We start from the raw sequence: 24286 nt of genomic DNA, 5'->3' as shown, positions 1-24286 counted from the left end.
AATCCTACGATTTAAGTTCAATTTTTTTTTTTTTTTTTTCAAAGGGGCATGCTTAGCAAAAAAGTTACAAGAAAATATTTACATGATATTCTAGACAGGTGGAGTGGAGCTAGCAAATCTTTGCCTTCGAAACTTATGGATGACTCATTGGTCTTTTGGCTAGGACTAACTTTTAAGGTTATTTTTTGGTTTGCAAACTAGTTAATTCTTAGAAATGACATGGAATATAGTGAAAAATTTAGAAATAAAGTTAATAGATACTTGTTTATTCTTTATCATTCCAACTAGATGAGGTATTCTCGTGGTAAAATTTAGAAATAGTTAAACAATTTTTGTCATTTTTTTCTCATTTTTTGACTGTTTTATGCTTTATTTATTATATAAAATAATCCATACTATTTTCCAACAATCTAAATGCATATTTGTGTAATTTGTAATTTATTCACACAAGTGTTTGATCCTAAATTTATGTTTGTTTTTCCTTTCTTTAAGTGGTGTTCATTTTAGTATGAGAATGAAGTTATAGTTCAAATTTTCAAAGAATAAATTATTTTCTTTTGCATAATCTTTATTTTGTCCTTAGATTATTGGAAGCAACATAGCTTAGTTTGTATAGTTAATAATAATGTATAAAATAAACAAAAAAATAAAGAAGAAAATAATTCAACTTGCATGTATCATGCCACTGTCTAAAGGTAAATTTGTCTCCTTTCAAAAACCCAAGTTTGAAGCTTATGTATTATGCATGCTGCTATTCAGGTCCGCTCTCTCCTAATTGGGCTCACTTAAATATTCAACCAACCTTTTGCAAATCTCGGTCCATGTGTCTATACTGCAAATTTTGACCTAAGAAAACAAATAAAAATTCATTTATTCAAATTAAATACAATTTAATTCCATATACCCATGTTTATTATATCAAAATAAGCGTTCCAATCCTACACTCCTAACTTCATCTGCCCTATACTCTTATTTGGGAGGTTATGACAAACGATATTAATGTCTCAAGAAATCTATAAAAGGATAAAGAACCTTTTCTAATGTTTTATTTACTTTTTTTAATGTTTGAACATGAATTTCTAATATTTTAGGCTTCTTAAACATTTTATTACACTTGTATCCTTGTTTGAGGTTGTTTTCTTGTTTTCATATCAAACATTAAAAGAGCTTGTTCCTTTTATAAATCTCTCGCAAAGTTAAAATAGATCTTTCTTTCTTTTCTTTTCATGAGATTTCACTTGAAGTATTTCTATTTGAAAAATATTTGCCATTCATTTCATTTGATGGTATATCAAAAAAGGAAGGAAAGTATAAGTTGAGGACATATTTTTTCCACTTGAACTAAAATGGTCGCAAAATTCGACTTTTTGTGAAATGTTTTAATTTTTAGAAGACATATTAATTTAACAAAATATTGTTATAAAAGTCCTGATTTAATTTTAAATCTAGGTGACATCCATAAACCCTCCACAACTCCAATGGCAGGTTGCCCTTTACCATGTACCAAATTAAAGTTGAGTTATGGAAAATAATTTTTAAAGGAGAAGTGATTAAAAAAAAGATTGATCAAGGTAATCAAAAACTTATTTTCAAAAGCTAACACTCTATTCAACAAATGCTTCCTACCTTTCACTTCTTAAAAGAGTTCATCCAAAAAAGAGTTTAAACCCACGTTGGATTTTATTAAGATTACTAATTTACATGCAAATTTGGAGTATGGATCCCGATTCTACACTAGAAAAGTCTGATGAGCCAATTTAAATAAAAATAGAATAAATGATATTTATTCAAATAGGAGAATAGACCTTATTGATCGAAATTTGTCCAAACTTGGATTAACAAAACACATGTAAATTTATTAAATAAAGGGCAAAGCCCTCAGTTGATCTATTATACCCCTTCCAAATTTTGTTTAAAAAATACATGCAAAATTTTAATGAGATCCAATGATTCAGTCTAGCAACAGTAAAATAAATTAACTAAACAATGCAAATATCCTTTCAACTACAAATATACATCAAATTAAAACTAAAAAAAAAAAAAGTAAAAAACCAAAATCTTCAAGTTCAAAAAAACGTATATACCTGCTTGAAGGCTGGAAGGCTTCTGGGTTGATCTCCACGGCGAAGGCGATGGGGATAGACTTGACTCAGCAATGGTGACGAAGAGAGGGCGAGACTAAAAGAGAGAGACCTGCAGAGAGATTGAGAGATCGATATGTCTAAGAGAGACAGAGAGAGAGCAGGAGAGAGAGAGAGACTGGAGAATACAAGTGGGAGCAGCGGCGGCGGCTGAGGGAGAGACTCGACGGCCAATGTGGCAGGTAGCGGTGGTGGCGAGGCCTACAAGGGCAGCCAGAGGAGGAAGGAAAGGCAGGGAAAGAAGGGAGGAGGGAGAGGAGGGGGCAGTTGTGACGGTAGCCGAAGGAGGAAGGAAAAGAGGGGAAAGATGGAATGAGGGAAAGGAGGGAAAAGAAGGAAGAGGGAAAGGAGGAAGAAAGAAAGCAGGGGCTGGGATCGGGTGAGGGCAGAGAGGCGGTGCGGGAAAGGAAAGGAAAATGAGGGAAGAGAAGGAAGGTTAGGCGAAATTTACTAAAAGTCTAGTAGTGACGAATCCATAACCGTCACTACTAATAGTGCAATAGTGATGAATTTATTAATTCGTCACTAATGCTCTGCCTTTTTTTTAAGTATTAGTGATGATCCTCAAATCTGTCAATAATACAAGGGAAATAGTGATGAATTTCTAAATTCGTCACTAATAGTCTGAAATAAAAAATTAACATTATTTTAGAATACGGGAAGCATTCGTGACGAATCTACAAATTCGTCACTATTACAATGAACATAAATTTTTTTTATTTTTATTTTTAGAAAAAGAAGTATTAGTGACGAATCTACAAATTCGTCACTATTGGTCCCTTATTAGTGACGAATTTACAACATCGTCACTAATAGTTTGAACTGAAATTTTTTATTTGTTTTAAAAAAATGCATTATTAGTGACGCTTTCAAATTCGTCACTAATAATGACCAATAGTGATGAATTTTGTAATTCGCCACTAATTCTTTGAACTTAAACACTTAACTAAAATTTTTATATATTCATAAATATTAGTAGTGATGGTTGGCTGATCATCACTAATAAGTGACTTTTAGTGACGAATTTAATCCGTCACTAATACCATAAAATCGTCGCTAATATTTTTCCGTAAAAAATTTTGCATGAAAATTGTTTACCGCACAGTTTTTAGTGATGAAAATATTTGTGGCGGTTTTGAAGAACCGTGACTAATACAATACTATTAGTGACGGTTGTAAAACTGTCACTAATACTTTCATCACTAAAAACCTATTTTTTTGTAGTGAATTTGTCACTAATAAGTATTAGTCACAACAGATATTGTGACTAGTTTAGCACCATTATCAATACTGATTAAACTGTGACCTATACTATTAGTGATGGTTTTTTGATTATCAGTGACAGTTTTAAACCCTCACTAATAATCTTATTTTGATTTTATATCCTGTGATATAAATTTTTGTATCTTCCAAAGATTTATATTTTGTAGAGAAAAGCGAAAATACGCAAAAGAGCCTATTCATCTCTCCTTTAGGCTCGACTCTAGGGTCAATACAGTAACTTAGAGGGAAAAAATATTAGAAATGCAAAAGTTTGTATTGCACCATTCAACAAATAATACATTATGAATTGATATTCACTTTGTAAAACAGAAGATTGAAATACTTATTCATCATCTATTCCATGTTATGGATTAATAAAAAAATTAATACATTGTCATTTTCTTTTTAATGGAAACAAAATTTCTTTTGTATGCTATCGAATTCTTAGGAATAAATATTTTATGAATTAGTGTGAGCTAGGGAATTCCTAGCTGTTGGTTTTGTTTTCCAAAATTTATCTTACCAAGAAAATACCATGTGCAACCCACCTTATACTAGATTTAGAGACACATGGCTACAATCCTAAATTATCGCTTCCCATATAGAAAAGGTCTACCTAAATAAGGTTATGCATCCCTATAAAACCGACCACCCTTTCTTTCTTCTAGAAATTGTATTGATGAACAAAAAATTAATATGTACTTTCACAATTAACAAGAATGCACAGTACCATTCACATGCATCTATGTTAAAATTAATTAATATATGCACCCACTTTTATTTACATTCTATTGTTAAACATGCATATGAGTAATTTCGAAAAAATATGTGAGTAATTTAGTAAAATATTTAACCTTTGAGTTGCATGCCCTTGTTTTTTGTTTTATATAGAACAATGAAAAATTATAAGAACTTCATAGAAACCTCTATAAATATCGATTGTGTTTCCTGTGTTCATATTGAGTTTTATAACCAACTTGAGCATACAACCAACAATGGCGCTTCAAGTGCTTACAATGTTTTTATTTATATACCTATTTCTTTTTCCACCCATTTACTACTACACTTTAACCAAAGTAAAGAAATGGTGCAAAAAAATGCCAGACCCAGAAGCTTGTGAGCACTCCATTACAAGCTACTACCCTAGCCTCAAAACAATGAAGCAAGAGTATGACTTTTTCAAGTTGTCATTACAAATTGCTCTCAATAAAACCCATGAAGGTTATGGCATTGTAGCTTCGCTCAAGTCCATGTGTCAAAATAATCGTGAAGAAGCTGCATGGGACGATTGTCACGAACTCTTAAACGATGTCATCCTTCAACTTGATCGAATCATTTCTACCCCTGAATACATATCAGATGATGCAGAAACATTGATTAGTGCAGCCCTTACCAACCTTGACACATGTCGCTATGGGTTCATGGAGCTTGGAGTTACCAACAACATATATCCTTTATTGCCAATTAAAAATGTTTCCGAGTTGATCTTTAACACATTAGCTCTCAATAATCTTCCACACAGAGGGTCTAGTAATTATGAAGATGGATTTCCTACTTGGGTGAAGCCCAATGACCAAAAGTTGTTGCAAGACTCTTCATCTTTACTATCTTCTCAAGAAACTATTGTGGTGGCAAATGACAACTTAGGTGATTTCAATACAATAACGGAGGCAATAAACTACCTAGTGTCTTTGCAGATGAATGCATCGAAAAGAAAAGTCATTCATATAAAACAAGGGATCTATCGTGGATCTTTTATAAAGCTGAAGAATGTTATGTTAGTTGGGGCTGGTATAAGTAAGACAATATTTATTGGCAACAAAAACGTAGCAAGAGGAGGTAATACAACAACATACAAGACATGTACATTTTGTAAGTATCCCGTTCTAAGTTAATTACCCATTTAATACTATATCTCTCGAATGTTACTCCTTAAAAACAATTATTTCATTAATATATTCCATAATGCATTAAAGGTTTTTATCATATCATCAAATTTGTAAATATCACAAGCATTAAATTTAGCAAGATTGATCATTGGAACAACAGCTTTCCTTCTTTTTCTCCATTAGAGGTCCATGTGGCAAGTAAGATACATAATAAGGCGAAGTGCATCTCCCATCCCATGCACCTTTCCACCCCTTCCATGTTTCAAACTTGAGACCTCCAACATGGAAGTCTCAAGTTTTTAACATTGAGATGTCTCATAGGAGACAATAACAAAACAAGGCCTTTAATTTAATAAATAGTGTTTGAATGTGAGTAGTGATTTCATTCAAATCCTTGAAAAAATAAAATAAAATAAATTATATACATATCAAATATGCCGATAACTTCTATGTGGATATCTTATGCTCAAACCATTAAACTATTATTTAATTAACTCAACCCAATAGTACCCATTTTGGGAACGTCGAGTGCCAACCATTTTGTGAGGGGTTATGTCACCAATGTTTTGAAGGTAAATGCAATGGCATGCCTTACTAAAAATGGTATGAACCAATAGGATTGGTGATAACAAGTTATATTGACTCTTCTAATGTCGAATCCATCTTGAACTTAAAAAAATATAAAAATAAAATAAAATAAAAAGAAAAATAATGGAAAATAACTTCAACATTTTACATTTCTTTGTTCAATGGACAGAATATGGAAAATCCTAATGAATTTTCTTCGATTTGAATTATGAAATTATTATTATTCTCTTTTGTATTTGAACATTTTTTATCCTTCCCTTTCCCTAACTATACTTTGAAAAAAGTGAACTAAGAAAGGAGAAAAAAATTAAAAAATAAAATAAAGGGAAAAAGGCCAAATCGAGGAAGCATTGGAACAGAGTTGAGAGATACTATTATGACTAGCATAATTTATTATTATTTAATCCACTTGAACTTAGATTGTTTTTTTTTTTTTTTTTTTTTTACTTTCAAACCTCAATTATTAGGTATTACTGGAGATGGATTTATCGCCAAGGACATTACTTTCCGAAACACTGCAGGAGAAAGAGGTAATCAAGCAGTGGCTCTACTAGCCAAGTCAGATCACTCAGTATTCTACAGATGTAGCTTCGAAGGGTACCAAGATACCCTCTATGCCCATAGCTATAGGCAATTCTATAGAGAATGTAATATATATGGAACTGTGGACTTCATATTTGGAAATGCTGCAGCTGTCTTCCAAAATTGTGGCATATATGTAGCAAGGACTTCTAGGCCAACATGCACAATCACTGCTCAAAACAGGTTGTTTCCTAAAGAGAATACTGGATTCTCCATACACGATTCTACGATCGACATGCATATCGGAGGAACAGCTAAGTGTAAAGGGTACTTTGGAAGGCCGTGGGGTAAATTCTCACGTGTTGTAATCCTCAAGTCCTTCCTTGGTCCTGTGATAGATAAGGTTGGTTGGTTGCCATGGAGTGGAAAATTTGCACTTGACACCTTATATTATGCAGAGTACCGTAACCACGGACCAGGGGCATCGCTCCGATCAAGAGTGACATGGCCTGGCTATCATCGCAATATTAATGAAGCCGTAGCCAGAAAGTTCACCGTTAGAAAGTTCATTTCTGGCACTTCGTGGTTGCCATCCACTGGAGTACCTTTCACTATTGATCTTTAGATGTTTTAATGTTGAATTTGGCTCCTTAGTTGTTTCTTTGGTGTTTCTTCTTTGTTTTCCTAATATCTACTTAAGCTACTATTAGTGACGTGGAATGGCTATCGTCGCAGGATTAGTGAAGCCGCAGCCGGAAGGTTCACCGCTAGAAATTTAATTTCTGGCAGTTTGTAGTTGCCATTCCCGGGCAGTTTGTGGAGTGCCATTCACTGCAGTGGTTTCTTTAGTGTTTCTTCTTTGTTTTCCTAATATCTACTTAAGCTACTATTAGTGAGGCGCGTGTCTCCTAATTTTTCAGTGAAATATATTTGAAGTTTTTCAATAAAGCTGAAATGTTTTCCCTCAGGTCCTTCGGTATGTATGTGTGTATTTTATTTTAAATTTTCACAATTTATGTTTTCATTTAGGCTCTCATCCCTAGAAACTTACACTGCATTAAAAAAGAAAAAGAAGAGATTCATGCTTTTCCATGGTTAAAACAATGCACTGCATGTGTTTCAAACGCCTATATATATATATATATATATATATATATATATATATATATATATATATATATTTAATGTCTCCTGTTTTTTTTTTTGTCTTTATATCATGCATTCCATTGACTTGCTAGATTATTTCCAAATGTTGGTCAAATGCACTATTTGTTTTCAACTTCTCCACTTTGCTACTCTCATATAGACCCGACAAAGTGGATCGGGTCGATTTATCTATAACGGATAAGGCGGATTATCATGTGAAAAAATCATAATCCATATTCGACTCGTTTAAGTGGTGGATTAGACGGTTTCGGATTGGATAATTCATGGCGGATGGGCGGGTAATCCGCCATTCTCAAATATAATTTTATTAATAATTTATTTTTTATCATAATAATTTAAATTGTATATGATAACTTGCGATTAGTTTGTGTATTAAATTTTTTAGTAACTATATCAATCATTCAATCACTTATATTAATTAACAACTCCTAATTCATGTAAGTTAAACTGTACAATAAAACATAACAAATTAATCCCAATCCAACTCAAAATAGAAACTCAAACCGTGTGACTCATGTGAGTCTAAAATATAAACATTATAATTGTTCTTAAAGCATGTGAGTTTTTTTAAATACAACTATTTTCAAATCGTGTGAAATTGTGAATCTCTCAAAATAAAACTATCAACAAACTAAAAAAATCTCAATCCATCATTCAAATAACTTCAAAATCATTTGAATGCCTTGAATTAATTTAAATGCTTTCATTTGTGACGTCAAAGCTTTCATCTTCTTCTCCTCATGTGCCTATCATGAAAGAATTCAAAATATAATTTAAGTTATGAATCGAATAACATAAATTGAACTTATTAATTAGCATCTCAAAAGTTACAAGTTATCAAACTGGAAAAAAAATTATAAATAATTTATTCAACACTACAAGTTAAAACAACAAATAAACAATGTTGAATCAGGTGTAATCCCAAGAGGGGGGTGAATTAGGTATTTAAAAATTCCTTGGCACTTATTTACCTCTTAAACCCTTCTTATATATTTACCAAAAACTTCTTGTTACTCACTTATGTATGTGTAAGGCTATCCAACCTATACATGCAATGTACACAATTTAAATGCAGTGCTAAAAAATAAAGAGTAAAGAGAAGAAAGAAGACAAAGACAGTTTTATGAGGTTCAGCCGACTTGACCTACGTCCTTGCCTTGAGCAACTACTCAAGGATTCACTAAATCCCTACTCCATAAAGTGGGACGGAGCTTCCCTTACAATCCGCTGCTTACAAGAGGCACAGTTTCCTCCTACGCCGTTGCTTACAAGAGATACAACTCTCTCCTTACACTCCGATTCACACACCGAACCGTGTATATAATAGAATCTAAAAAATAACACTCAAAACAATGCTTCTAACAAAAGCTTGTTATCAAAAACTTTGTCTTGAATATTAAATCAATCAAAATTACAAAGTGTTATATCAAGTATTCAATCATACACTGAGTATATTATTTTTTAGAAAATATCCCTCAATAAAATGTATAGTTATAAGCACCAAAGATATTTAACCAAGCGTTAATATAACTAAAATATAGTTCCTTTAGAAAACACCCACTTGAATCAAAAAATCAATCAACCAAGTTAAATAAGTTTTCTCAAGTAATGATATTTTCAAAACTCAATTTTTATACAAATATGCACACTCAAGATCAAAACTTTTCTAATGATAGTCAAGAGCACGTAATGAGATAAGATGAGAAGTTCTAAAGAATAATAACTTGAAAGATCAAATCTCAATACTAAATTGAAGTACAGTTGAGTAAAAAAGTTCCCTTTGAGAATCTGAGTTGATTTGCCCAAGCTCAAAGATTAGAGATTGAAGAGTAGGCAATCGTATAGCACTAGTAGCAGATTTTCAATGTTCTTTCAACAATGTGTGTTCTTTTCTTTCTTGTGTGTCTAACATGTGTTCTAAGGTTTAGATATTCATAATATATAGTATCTTACCCTTAGGATTGATCTCAATCGTTGGATCCATTAAATACCTCGCGAGTCCTTTTAATAAAAATATGATTTTTAAACTTTCCCGCAACTTCAGGCAACCGATTTGGGGTTCAGGCTCCTGAAGTGGCAAGTTCAGGTGACCGAAGTGCCTTTGCTAGGTTTTATGTTTCCCATTAATTCTTCAGGCTACCGAACTTATTCTTCAGGCAACCGAAGAAATTCTTCAGGTGACTAAAGTTGAGTTCAGGCTACCAAAGTTCCCTTTTTCTCAATTATTCATTTCTAATTTAAAAATTCTGCTTTGCTCCTTTTCTTGTGTCTTTTATAAAACAAATTTTCCATGATTTTAAAAACATTTCTAAGTCCATGGAAGTTCCCTAATGATGTACATGAAATGCATGAATCCTAAGATCATTCTAAGTTGTGTTGAGCCTCAAATTAAATCATATGACAATGTAAGTACATGAGTTCTAAATACCCATTCCCAAGATGTTCTTCAACTTTGCCGCTTGCATCTTGATTCTCGTACTCTTCGAGTTCCATGAATTTTACCAAGATTTGTAAGCTTTACTTGAAGGCTTCCATGACTCGTTATCTTTCTATGCATGCTTAATGTAAGTCTTGTTCACAAACTCAATGCACAGATCAAATATCAAGTGATTTGTCATTATCAAAACAGGATTGGACTCGTAGAGTCAACAATCTCCCCCTTTTTTATAATGACAAATGCACGAGTAAAAATATATAATGGGTTACACCTAACAAGGCTCCCCCTCAATTAATGCATCAAATAATCAATGAATGACAATATGTTCATATTCATATACAAAGTGTTTAGCCTGAATCCAAATGAAATATGAAATATGCTCATGATGAATATAATATGCTCATGATGAATATGATATGCTAGATTTCTCTCCCTTTGTATATCTCACCCTTTGCATAACTTCAATAACAATTTTTGCTCCCGATTTCTCTTTGCTTCCAAAATTTTTTTTGTGTGTTATTATTTTTGCTCCCGATTTTTCTCCCCTTTTTGACATCAACAAAAAGGTGTAAACAAATAAATCATGAATAAACGTACCCCTTTGTTCTTCTCCCTTTTTAAATATTAAGGTTTTAAATGTGTCTAATTGTTGATTAATGCAATACCAAGTGATTCTATCGTAAATGATGCTGCTCCCCTTGAATTATATCATCAAACATGTTTCTAAACAACCTCTTGACTATGCATGTGACCTAATTCACGCCTAATTTGGATAAACCTATCCTCTGCAAGTGGTTTCGTGAATATATCTGCCCATTGTTCATCTGTGCATACAAAATCTAGTGTTACATTTTTGTACATGGTCACGAAGAAAGTGATATCGTATTTCTATGTGCTTAGTTCGTGAATGTAATATGAGATTCTTTGAGATATTTATTGCAATTGTATTATCGCATCTTATAGGGATTGTTTCATAGCTTAATCCAAAATCCTTCAGCTGTTGCTTCATGTAAAGCGTTTGAGCACAACAATTACCTACCGCTATGTATTCAGCCTCATCTGTGGAAAGAGCAACTGAATTTTGTTTCTTGGAAAACCAAGAGACCAAGGAGTTTCCTAAGAAATGACAAGTACCACTAGTGTTCTTCCTATCCGCTTTACTAACCACAAAATCAACATCTGAATAACTAAGAATCTTAAAGGATGTGTACTTAGGATACCATAACCCAATGTCCATGGTTCCTCTCAAATATCTAAGTATCCGTTTAATAGCTAGCAAATGAGACTCTTTTGGAGCAGACTGAAATCTTGCACACAAACATATGCTAAACATTATATCTGGTCTACTGGCAATCAGGTATAACAAGCTACCTATCATTCCACGATATAGCTTGATATCTAATGGTATATCTTGTTCATCTTTGTCTAATTTTAATGAAGCGCTCATAGGTGTACCTAGTATTTTTTTGTCTTCCATATTGAACTTTTTGAGTAAGTCTCTAATATACTTTGATTGATTTATGGATATTCCATGATTTGCTTGTTTGATCTGAAGTCCTAGGAAGAAGTTTAGTTCACCCATCATGTTCATATCAAATTCATTTTGCATGGTATTGGCAAATTCATTACACAATTCTTTATCTGTAGCGCCAAATATGATGTCATCTACATATACTTGCACTAGGAGAATATCATCTTTCTTAAACTTTATTAACAGGGTTGTATCTATCTTTCCTCTCATAAATCCATTTTCCAATAGATGTTCGTTAAGCATAGTTCTGGTCATTTATTGTATAGATCTATTCTTTCTTTTAACTATGTTATTGAAAAGTAATGAACTATGACAAAAGCGTACGATTTTTCTCCTAAGCTCTGAATTGGGTTTGGTCCAAATAAGTCCAAGTGTAGCATTGGAATGGCCTAGTAGTGGAGATCTATTTCTTCTTCTTAAAGCTTGTTCTTGCTTGTTTTCCTAGTTGGCATGCATCATAGATTTTATCTTTCACAAATTTTGTCTTAGGCAATCCCTTAACTAATTTTTTCTTAACTAGTTTTGAGATTAAATCCATGTTTGTGTGTCCTAGTATCCTATGCCAAATCCAACTTATTTCATTCATAGCAGATAAGCATGTCACACTTTATGAAGTTAAGTTATCAAAGTTTGTCGTATATACGTTTTCATAACGCTTAGCAATGAACATTATCTTATTATCAGTTTTGTTTTCAACTATGCACTTGTCATATTCAAATGATACTTTGCAGCCTTTATCACATAGTTGACTTATGCTCAATAAATTGTGCTTTAAACCTTCAACTAATAAACCATCATCAGTAATGAGTGAGGAATCATTATCGACTTTACCGACACCTGTGATCTTTCCCTTAGCATTATCTCCAAATGTAACAAAACCTTCATCCTTGACTATGATAGATATGAATTTTGCTTTATCCCTGGTCATGTGGCATGAGCATCTGCTATCCATATACCATTTGTCTTTTGAGGATGCTGATCTTAAGCAAATATGCAAGACACAATTAAACAACTAGCTTTGGTACCCGAATTGTCTTGGGTCTAGGGGGTTAGTGCTGGATTGACCTTTGACCTTCTATACTTTCTTTATTTTTACATCTTTATTTTTAAAAGGATAGTCGAATTGTATGTGACCCAACTTTCTACATTTAAAGCATGTAGTATTTGTATAATGATTCTTAGTTGGAACATAAGACTTTGATTCTTTTGTAAAATGCCCCATGTAAAGATGTCTTTTCTTTATATTTTCTTTATCATTAAAACTGAACCCTTCTTTTTCTAAGGAATTTCTTTGAGATCCTAGGAGCTTTTCAAAATTATTTTGTCCTTCAGTAAATTTACAGATAATTTCATATTTATCTTTTAAGTCCTTTTCTAACTCCTCAATTTTCAAATCTTTATCTTTTATGAAAGATGTATGGGATTCATTTTGGTGTTCAACTAGATTTGAAAGTTCTTTGACTTTGCTTCTCAACTCATAAATTTTCTTTGTTTTCTTCTCAAGCATTTTAGTAGTGTACAGGTATTCTTGTTTCAGTTCATAAAATGAAATCATTTCATTTTCATTTTCAGATTCACTATAATAGTATGAAGATGATGAAGAAGATGATTGTACCTCAAGGTCATCATGTGCCATTAAAAACAGATTGGCAACCTCATCGTCGCTGGATTCAGATTCAGAACTACTAATTTTGTGTGTATCCCAGCCGACTTTTAGCGCCTTCTTCTTGTTATTTGAAGCTTTTATGAGCTTGGGGCACTCAGGCTTGATGTGTCCAACTTCTAGGAAGTTGTAGCATGTTGGTGGATCCTCCTTCTTTTTCTTCATGCTTTGCTCTTCTCTTTCTGGTTTAGAGTTCCAAAATTTTCTGTTGAACTTTTTGTTCTTTTTCAAGAACTTCCCGAACTTCTTTATTAGCAAGGTCATGTCATCATCCGTTTCAGAATCGCTTCCTTCACTTGAATAGCTTGATGATGCCTTAAGTGCAATGACCTTCTTAGCTTTTCTTTGCTCATTTTTCCTCTCGTTTATTGCTAGCTTATAGGTGATGAGTGATCCAATGAGTTTGTCCACCGACATCTCCTTGAGATTTCTCCCTTCTACTATTGCCATAGCTTTCGCTTCCTACACTGGAGGTAATCCCCTGAGTATTTTCTTAATGAACTCATAAGTAGGATAAGTTTTTCTAAGAGCATTTAACGAGTTAATGATGTGTGTGAATCTAGTGTACATGGATTGTATGGATTCATCAACCGTCATTTTAAATGCTTCATATTCACTTGTGAGCATGTAATCCTACTATCCTTGACTTCCTTAGTTCCTTCATATGTAACTTCTAGTTTTTTTCCAAATTTATTTAGTTGAGTTACATGTCTTTACCCTATTAAATTCATTGACATCTAATGCACAGAAAAGTAAGTTCATGGCAGTGACATTGATTTGAACTGACTTCCAATCTTCTTCAATATATCCAACTTCATTTTTAGGTACATTAATCTTATCAATTACTTTCATGGCAATGTGATTTCCCTTAGTCACTATTTTTCAAACTTTTCAATCTACGTTCAGCAGATATATGCTCATTCTACGTTTCCAATAGGTGTAATTTACACCACAGAAAATGGTGGTCTAGTGGATGAGTGTCCCTCACTGAATGGAGTTATACCAATGTGTTTCATGTGATCATTTTACAAATTAACTATCAAGTCTATGTAAACCCGCTCCGATACCAAATGTTGAATCAGGTGTAATCCCAAGAGGGGGGGCGGTGAATTGGGTATTTAAAAATTCTTTGACACTTATTTACCTCTTAAACCCTTCTTATATATTTACCAAAAACTTCTTGTTACTCACTTATGTATGTGTAAGGCTATCCAACCTATACATACAATATACACAATTTAAATGCAGTGCTACAAAATAAAGAGTAAAAAGAAAAGAGAAGACAAACACTGTTTTACAAGGTTCAGCCGACTTGGCCTATGTCCTCGCCCTGAGCAACCACTTAATTATTCACTAAATCCTTGCTCCTTAAAGTGCGACGAAGCTTCCCTTACAATCCGCTGCTTACAAGAGGCACAACTTCCCCCTATTCTGCTGCTTATAAGAGATACAGCTCTCTCCTGACACTTCGGTTCACACACCGAACCGTGTATACAATAAAATCTGAAAAATAACACTTAAAACAATGCTTCTAACAAAAGCTTGTGAGTACAATTCAATTTCCTAATACATTAACATATGATATAACTTGAAGCTCATGAATGTATGAAAACGATACAATCGTTTTATGTATGATATGCTTCAACACACAAATCTCTATTTAATCAAAACTCGCAAGTATAGATATATTTAAAAGGTTTTGGAGTATACTATGGTTCTTGATTCACTTTGCAAAAATGCATAAATATATTTGAAGTGAACTTGTTATCAAAAACTTTGTCTTGAATATTAAATCAATAAAAATTACCAAGTGTTATATCAAGTATTCAATCGCACACTGAGTATATTATTTTTCAGAAAATATCCCTCAATAAAATGTATTGTTATAAGTATCAAGGATATTTAATCAGGCGTTATTATAACTAAAATATAGTTCCTTTAGAAAAAACCCACTTGAATCAAAAAATCAATCAACCAAATTAAATAAGTTTTCTCAAGTAAAGATCTTTTCAAAACATAATTTTTATACGAATATGCACACTCAAGATCTAAACTTTCTAATCATAGTCAAGAGCGCGTAATGAGACGAGATGAGAAGTTCTAAAGAATAATAACTTGAAAGATCAAACCTCAATACTAGATTGAAGTACAGTTGAGTAAACAAGTTCCCTTTGAGAATCTGAGTTGATTTCCCAAGCTCGAAGATTAGAGATTGAAGAGTAGGCAATCGTATAGCACTAGGAGTAGATTTTCAATGTTCTTTCAACAATTTGTGTTCTTCTCTTTCTTGTGTGTCTAACATATGTTCTAGGGTTTACATATTCATAATATATAGTATCTTACCCTTAGGATTGATCTCAGCCATTGGATCCATTAAATAGCTCGAGAGTCCTTTTAATAAAAATATGATTTTTAAACTTTCCCGCAACTTCAGGCAACCGAAGTGGGGTTTAGGCTCCTGAAGTGGCAAGTTCAGGCGCCTGAGGTCCTCAGTTCAGGCAACCAAAGTGCCTTTGCCAAGTTCTGTGTTTGCCATTAATTCTTCAGGCTACCGAACTTATTCTTCAGGCAACTGAAGAAATTTTTTAGGCGACTGAAGTTGAGTTTAGGCTACCGAAGTCCTCTTTTATAAAACAAATATTCCATGATTTTAAAAACATTTCTAAGTCCATGGAAGTTCCCTAATGATGTACATGAAATGCATGAATCCTAAAATCATTCTAAGTTGTGTTGAGCCTCAAATTAAATCATATGACAATGTAAGTACATGAGTTCTAAATACCCATTCCCAATATGTTCTTGAACTTTGCCGCTTACATCTTGATTTTTGTACTCTTTGAGTTCCATGGATTTTACCAAGATTTGTAAGCTTTACTTGAAGGTTTCCATGATTTGTTATCTTTCCATGCATGCTTAATGTAAGTCTTGTTCACAAACTCAATGCACATATCAAATACCAAATGATTTGTCATTATCAAAACAGGATTGGACTCATAGAGTCAACAAACAATAATTTATTAACTACATAATTTTCAAAATAAATAGAAGCACTAGCTGTGCAGCTTGTGCTAGAGTAGTAACGCAGCCTACACTAGTATAGTAATATTCAAATAAAGTCAAACAGAGCAAGATGATACACTAGATAAGGTACGACCTGCTCTTTTAGCTTGGGAAATATCTTCAGCAAGTTCTTCCTTATCTGCAAAATCTTCAACTGCATTCAAAATTCAAAAGTTAAATAAATAAATAAATATTGCATAATACATAGTAATTATAATAACATAGAAATATAATTAAATAGGCATACCTCCTCGACTATACAGCCAAGCACGAGTTAAAATAATAGTTTCAGCATTATCAGGTGTAAGGGAACTACATAACATATTTATCACTTTTACTCTAATACTAAATGTTGATTCCGATGCAATAGTTGATATTGGAATTGATAAGATATCTCTTGCCATTCGAGAAAGAATCGGATACCTATATTCATGACTCCTCCAAAAGTCCAAAATATCCAATTCTTTATCACAATCTACCATCCGCTCTCTAAAAAACATTTCTAATTTTGACATTGGAGCTTCATTATCTTCGTTAGAAAAAGCTTTAAAACCCTAAAAACAAGTATATTACAATAGAAATATAAAAATTTTATAGATGTATAGTAAAAGTAAAATAAAATTTGTATTTAAAAAAACATCTTACTTTTAGTGTCACATCAACTGATGTTGCAATAGGTGTCATATGACCACAATCATGACTAGTAGTTGCTTCAAAGCAAGGCATTTTCTTAGAAGTCGAAGGGGAGTGGTGCTTCACATACTCATCGAAAAGAGAATGCATCTCATGTTGGATGTCGTTTACTTGATCTTTCCAGGACATTGATTGCACTTCTTTAAAAAAAAAAAAGATACAAATTGTATCTTGAAACGAGGATCCAGAATAATAGCCATTGCCAAAATTTTACTATAATCTTATCAGTATTTGTCAAATTTCCCTTGCATTTGACTAGCCACATTCCTTAAAAAGACATCATTACCCAATGCTGCATTAAGTAAAGTTACTTGTACCTTCCATACGCCTTGAAAGCACAAATTTGTAGTTGGATAAGATGTCCTAGAAAAAAGATTTGTCAAGTCATAAAAAACCTTCAAGAAACTAACAATTTTCTCAATTTCCTTCCATTCATCATCATTTGGGCAAAACTTAAAATTCTCCTCACTAAACTTGAATTGGCAAATAGCATCTTTATAATAAAAAACACTTTCAAGCATCATATAAGTAGAATTCCACCTAGTAGGACAATCTTGACGAAATCCTCTCACACGTGGCACTCTCAGCTTTTCACAACATTCATGAAATCTAAACTTTCGATGATGTGAATGCTTCACATATTTGACATAATCTCGTATTTTGTCCACAGCGAAATGAGATAATTTTAGGCCATCTTGGACAATAAGATTCAATATGTGAATGCAACAACGAACATGACAAAATTTTCCCTCCGTTACCAAAGCATTTTTCAAGTTCAGATTAGACTTTAAAAACTCTACAAAACAATCATTGGATGTAGCATTGTCCAATGTTATGGAAAATAGCTTCTTGTCTATACCCCAATTCACCAATAAGTCCATGACTTTGTTACTAATAACTAGACCAGTGTGTGGAGGATGCATGCTTGAAAAACTCAATAGTTTCTTCTAAAGCTTCCAATTTTTATCCACAAAATGTGCAGTTAAACATAAATAGCCATCAGTATTTAACGAAGTCCATAAGTCCGAAGTATGAGAAATTCTACTAGAATTATTCAATAAAAGCTCATGAATGTGCTCTTTTTCTTTGAAAAAAAAAACCCTCATAACATCAGCTTTTGCAGTATTTCTTGTCACAAATTTTGTCTCTGGATTTAATTCTAAATTCCATTCATGAATTCCTTCATACTCAACAAAAGAAAAGGGCAAATTGTGACTTACAATTGCCATTGCCAACTTCCTACGTTGTACAGCTTGATCAAGTTTTCGTGTATGAAAAGACAACTTTCCATCACCTTGACTCATTAGCATTTGTTTTAGATCATTATTTTTCTTTCCCATTCATTTTTTTATATGACAATGTAAGTTTGATGTCCTAGAGTTCTTACTATCGTAGAGATATTTCTTAGGACAATACTTACATTGGGCATATTGTTTATCTCCACTTTCAATCAACTCAAAATCTGTCCAAATACTAGATGTTTTTTTCCTAGCACTTTTTACCTGTGGAGTTGTTTCTTTTGTAGGTTCTGTGTTTGATGAATCTAGCAACTGAACTTCTTCTTTACTCATTTCATCATTTTGATCAATTGAATTCGCTATTGACTGAGACATTTTTTTTCCCAAATCCTTGTAATGCACTGCAAAAAATTATGAAATGGGATTAAATGTTTTCATTGCCCAGCGAAGGATTAAATTCATCTTGAAAAAGAAATAATGCTACTATGTAGGTCTACAACAATAACAATGCAGCGATTTCAAAGTATTTAAGATGACAAAAGCCTACAACAATAGCAATGCAGAAATGTCAAAGTATTTAACATGACAAATAATGTAGTTGCTAGAAGTATTGGCTTAGAGCTAAAAATTCATATTTTCACTAGCCTCCACTAACTTCAACATTAGTTTGTTTTTCCAAATTTCAATTATTTACTGCCTTGTTAATTGTTTGAAAAAAGATTTCGAACAAAGGACTTTAGTATCATCAAGCACTGCACTCAACCTATTAGCTAAGACTTTAGTAATAATCTTATACACACTAGAGACAAGACTAATAGGACCAATAGGTCTAAAATCCCCCACTTTAATAGAATTAAATTTCTTTGATACCAAGGCTATAAAGGAGGAATTAATGCTTTTACTAAGGACTCCATTATCAAAGAAATACACTCAACCTATTAGCTAAGACTTTAGTAATAATCTCAAGGTTGATAGATGCATTAAGAGAACCTTATTTTTGTAGGCCTATATATACATGTTTTTCTCATTATTCTTTGAGTTTGAGTAATAATGCCATTGGCTCTTCTCCAATGAACAAAAGTTGTCAAAAGAATGTGTACATGCATCATACATGTGTGTGTTTGTACATGGTCAATCATTCAAAAATAAGTATATAATGTCTATAAATTGCATTAACTGTTTTATAAATCATTACTTAAGTAATTATGTTTTACCAGTGAAAAATTAAATATAAAATATTTAGTCAATTTGTTAATGTCTGTATTAGCAAATACCTAGTCCTCTTTAAAGAATTTGCAAGGAATCAATATTTAATATATTTAAAATTAAATAAAAATAGAAGCATGAGGAAGAAAAGTAGAAAAATAAAATAAAAATACAATACACAGTGGAACAAACGAACAGTGCTGGAAGGCATAAGCCATAAAGAGTGGAGCACAGAGGGACTACCAGACTACCTTCTGAGTTCTGAAGCCCCCTCGGATAGAGGAGATGAAGAACAGTGGAACACCTGCCAGTTCTGATTCTAAAGCCCCCTCTTGCTGGTTTAAAGGATCGAAGCTCCTGCTAGTTCAAAGCTCCTGGCACTTGCTGGTTTGAAGCTCCTGCTAGTTCGAAGAATTGAAGAGACTCGCGAGTCGCGAAAGGTCAAAGACTCAAAGGGCCTAGGGCTTCGAAGGGTAAAAGAAGAAGGGTCTCTCACTCTCTTGTCTCTCGTGCGTCCGCTGCCTGGTTCCCACTTCCCCACTTCTCCTTCTCTGAGTCTCTGTGGCTAGGGCTCGAATGGCCGAATGGGACTGACGTAGGGGCTGGGAGCCTGGGACTCTAGGAGTGGGAGGGCTGAGGGGCCGAGACTCGAGAGGGGCATGCGTGCGGGCCATGTGGGCACTTGGGCATTGGGCCTTTGAGCTTTGGGCAGTGCCACAGTGGGCTGGAGCCACTAGACCGGCTGGCTTAGGGGACAGTGAGCTTTGATGGGTTAATATTTAATAATGTAAGCAAGTTGGTGGATATCCGCCGGATAAACCTGACCTGACCCGCTAAGGGGGTGGATATGAAAATGAAAAGTCATATTCAACTCATTTAACAAACGGATGATTTTGAGTCGATTAAAACGGGTCGAATACGGTTCGGATTAACGGATTTTTATCCATTTTTTCAGGTCTACTCTTATATATATATATATGAGAGAAACTAAAAATACAATCCAAATTTTACCTTTAGCAATTTTAGTAATAAGCTCGTTTAATATTCAAAACTGAATTTCAACAAGAACCAAATATTCTTCTTAAGAGAAAAATTCGGCAATCTAAATCAGATAAATTAGATAAGTATGCTTTAAACAATTCAAACGACATAAATAGCTTTTACCTCAGCCAACCACAAACAGATTCAAGTATCAGTACTTGTCTGAATTTTCAAGCAACTTGCTATAAGGATTGCCTTTACCACTTTGTTCAATAGGTGAAGTATCCCTTTCTCCGCTGGTAGGTGAAGATCCCTCTCTAATGAGAACACCCTCTTGCTAGGCAATGATTCAAATCCTAAACCATCAAAGTTGTAAAAACAACAATACAAGATATTCATACAAGATAAACACTCTTAGCAGAGTAGAAATTGTACAAGTTAAAGCACTATATAGTTCAAATAATCAATATAGAAATGAAGCTCACAAAGACTTCTAAGGTATTTTGATTAAAGGATGGAGAATTGAGAAAATCAAATCAAAATTTCGTCTAGGGGGTTCAGCGAAAACTCACAACAGATTGTCAGAGAGAATATCAAGAGTAGAGTAAGAATTTGAATTGTATGTAGGAGTATTGGTTACCCTAATTTGCAAAAAAGTAATCTTTATATAGAGTAGGAAAGATTGTTACCGTCTTCACTAAGTTTGGAAACCAAATCATTCAAATTTGGAAAGAAAATCAGCATTGTTATACATTTTAAACATAGAATTCAGTCGCTTGAACCATGAGGTCAGTCACCTAAACTTATTCAGAATAGTGCACCAGAACAAGCAGTGGTAGTTCAGTCACCTGACCCCAAGAATTCAGTCGCCTGATCCTGTTTTGTTTTCTTATTAACGCTGGCAGTAGCATATCAGTCGCCTGATAGAACAATCATTAGTCGCCTGACCACTAAACTACTTAGTGTTTTTCACATTTTGATTCCAAAACTTGTTTTTGTTAACTTTGAAAAGTATTTTAGACCTTATAAAAATATTTTCCATGTTCTAAATCAAGTCTCTATGTCAAAGTTTAATCCTGAAAGCTTCAAACATAATATTGAACTTAGAAATACTTATGTGAGACTCTCATCCCTAGAAACCTACCCTGCATTAAAAAAGAAAAAAAGAGATTCATGCTTTTCCATGGTTAAAACAATGCACTGTGTTTCAAATGCCTATATTTGTGTATATATATATTTAATGTCTCTTTTTTTTTTTTTTTTTTTTTTATTTATATCATGCATTTCATTGACTTGCTAGGCTATTTCCAAATGTTGGTCAAATGCACTATTTGTTTTCAACATCTCCACTTTGCTACTTTCTCTCTCTCTCTCTCTCTCTCTCTCTCTCTCTCTCTCTCTCTCTCTCTCTCTCTCTCTCTCTCTCTCTCTCTCTCTCTCTCTTTTTCAAAGCTTTTCCAAATTTTGTGCTAGTTTTAGTCTAAACTAGTTTTTGAAGATTTTTGAAGATTATTTTTTACTTTAAAATCTTGACTCAAGTATGATAAACAAAGAACTAAAATGACTTGGGAGTTGATAAATTTTGATTGCCATATGGATGCATTTAATTTAATTTAGTTGGTTGATTTGGTAAGAACATCAATTACATATGCTAGATCTACACTCTCAAATCTTCCTTGTTGATTAGTTTTAAGTTTTAAAAGCACCTCTCATTTTTTTATTGTGTTGATTTTTTTTCCATTTCCTAACGTTTTAAGATATTTATGATGCACGTGGAGGAGTTAAAATTTTTTTACTCATGAATTAGTAATGCAAGAAATGGTAAAAACTAACGATGTAATCCCAAGAGGGGGTGAATTTGAAATTCATAACTATTAGTCCCTTATTAGCGACGGTTCTAGGAACCGTCACTAATACTTCTTTTATTTTAAGAAATAAAAATTTGAATTTTCGTCACTAATAATCCCTTATTAGTGATAGTTTTCCAAACCGTCACTAATATTCATGCATTGAAATTAGAACCTGCGAGTTCCCCCAATCAACCTCACTCCTTTCCCTCCCATGCTCCTCCTTTCCCTTCTTTCCCTAATCTCTGTTGCGGCCGCGTTGCATCACAACCACACTTTTCGTCCTTTCGCCCACCATCACCATCTCCATCTTCACCACCCTTCCCCCCACCGATCGGATCGCACGTGCTAAGTCTCCGTTCAGACTGACCCGGTCGTCGCAGCACACCATCACCTTTATCATCTCCCTGCCTTCGCCGCAGTAACTCAGCGTAACAATAGCCGCGTCACCAGGGAAGCACCAGGACGTCTCAGATCCCTCGCCACCGACATCGCCATCATGCTCCGCTGCAACCGAGGCCACGTCTGCTGCCTGATTCTTCATGTCCCTCACCTGACGCACCACCTCCGCCAGTAACGAGGCTTTGTCCTTCTGCATTAGGAATTAAGAACATCCTTATGAGCTCATCCAAAACTATGAAAATTAATGAATGAGAATCACTCACTTTTATTAATTTTTGGGGGAGGAGGCTGCGGAGAGTGGCGAGGCGGGCGAGGTGTCTCCGCCAGTGTCTCCGTTCAGCTTCGTTGTGTTTCTTCTTCTTGCATTCCTCCAATGTCGGGCCCAAGCTTGAATCTTTGTCTCCCCCGTCCAGTAGTACTGATTTCATCGTCTTCATCAAGCTTGAATATTGATTATCTGCTTTGATTTTTTCGTTCTGTTTTGAGGAATAGCTCTCGATCAATCCATGGGAGAAGCTAAAAAATGAAAGCATATCGATCCCTCCTTGATTTATCCTGTTAGTTTCAATTCCAACAGATACCAAATTCCTCTGCAGATGAATTTTATAGAAGAAATTTGTGAAAATTTAGAAAATTTTGCACTTAAATGACGGTAAGAAGAATTCAAAGCAGTAAATCATTGGATTAAATATTGCCCTTTTACTTGTTAAACTAGTGTAAATTATTGTTATTACTATTTATTATTATTATTATTAGTTTAAGTTAGCACATATAGGAAACCAGTGTATTTGGTTGGTTTAGAGTCAGACTTGAGAAATGTATGTGAGCACTACCAGAATACATATCACTTATATAATTTTTGATCAGTTTTTATTTCCCCCATGATTCAAATATTTGTCCATAATAATTTAATGAATAAATATTGATTCTTTAATTTTTAATGGAACCTCTTTCATACAGAAGCATGGACTTTGAAGAGTTCTGTGCCGCTGCAATCATCGCGCATCAACTAGAGGCCCTTGAAGGGTGGGAGCAAATAGCATCTGCAAGTTTTGAGCATTTTGAGTAGGAGGGTAACCGAGTGATCTCAGTCAAGGAATTGACTGGGGTATTGCATCTATTTTCTTGATATATTTTTTTATTTATTTTTCTTTTTCATTACCATTTTATTTTTATTTTTGTTTCTCTGGCTTATGCATCTACCTGTGTTTGTGTTGCCCTATATAAAATTACCTACCTGTTGAAGAAATGGATCAACATGTTCATTAGAAGCATCTGGTTGATCCACATATAGTTATGGCTCAAGGAGTCATAGGTTCCCTGATTGTATTATTTTACAGATTTTCTAAATGGAAGGATTGACAGTATGGTTGAACATCATATATGTATAACGTTTCCTGGTGCACAAAGCATTTATTTTTGGTTTTCGTAATACATTTGCATATGATTGTGCAAGAGTCTAAATGGAGGGATTGCCAGTTAGTTGCTTTTTTTTTTTTTTTCATTGTGATTTTTTCGACTGCATTCATATTCGTATTTTGTATAAATATGAATGAGCACATATTTGAAATCATAGTTTTATCTTGTATTGCCTCAAGGTTTGCATTGAGTGTTTGATGGGTAATTATACTGCCATTTTGTATCAGGTATTTTCGAAA

The 24286-nt window shown here is 33.6% G+C and overlaps 2 protein-coding genes across 2 annotated transcripts; one reads left to right on the top strand and one right to left on the bottom strand.

Moving 5' to 3' along the window:
- The first annotated feature begins 4501 nt into the window (after positions 1-4501).
- LOC131156078 (pectinesterase 2-like) lies at positions 4502-7028 on the top strand. Its single transcript, XM_058109528.1, has 2 exons — positions 4502-5243; positions 6349-7028. The coding sequence occupies exons 1-2, from the start codon at positions 4502-4504 to the stop codon at positions 7026-7028; spliced, it is 1422 nt and encodes a 473-aa protein (XP_057965511.1).
- Positions 7029-22464: 15436 nt separating this feature from the next.
- On the bottom strand, positions 22465-23056 carry LOC131156077 (transcription factor bHLH131-like). The gene is made up of 2 exons (XM_058109527.1): positions 22892-23056; positions 22465-22818 (listed from the first exon to the last, which is right to left on the bottom strand). Exons 1-2 carry the CDS (start codon positions 23054-23056, stop codon positions 22465-22467), a joined length of 519 nt encoding a protein of 172 aa, XP_057965510.1.
- Between the last annotated feature and the right edge of the window lie 1230 nt (positions 23057-24286).

The sequence above is a fragment of the Malania oleifera genome, chromosome 5 (genome assembly GCF_029873635.1).
Source record: "Malania oleifera isolate guangnan ecotype guangnan chromosome 5, ASM2987363v1, whole genome shotgun sequence".
Taxonomy (NCBI): Eukaryota; Viridiplantae; Streptophyta; class Magnoliopsida; order Santalales; family Ximeniaceae; genus Malania; species Malania oleifera.
The sequence above is the reverse complement of the archived record's forward strand: the minus strand, read 5'-3'. Positions and strand labels throughout refer to the sequence as shown.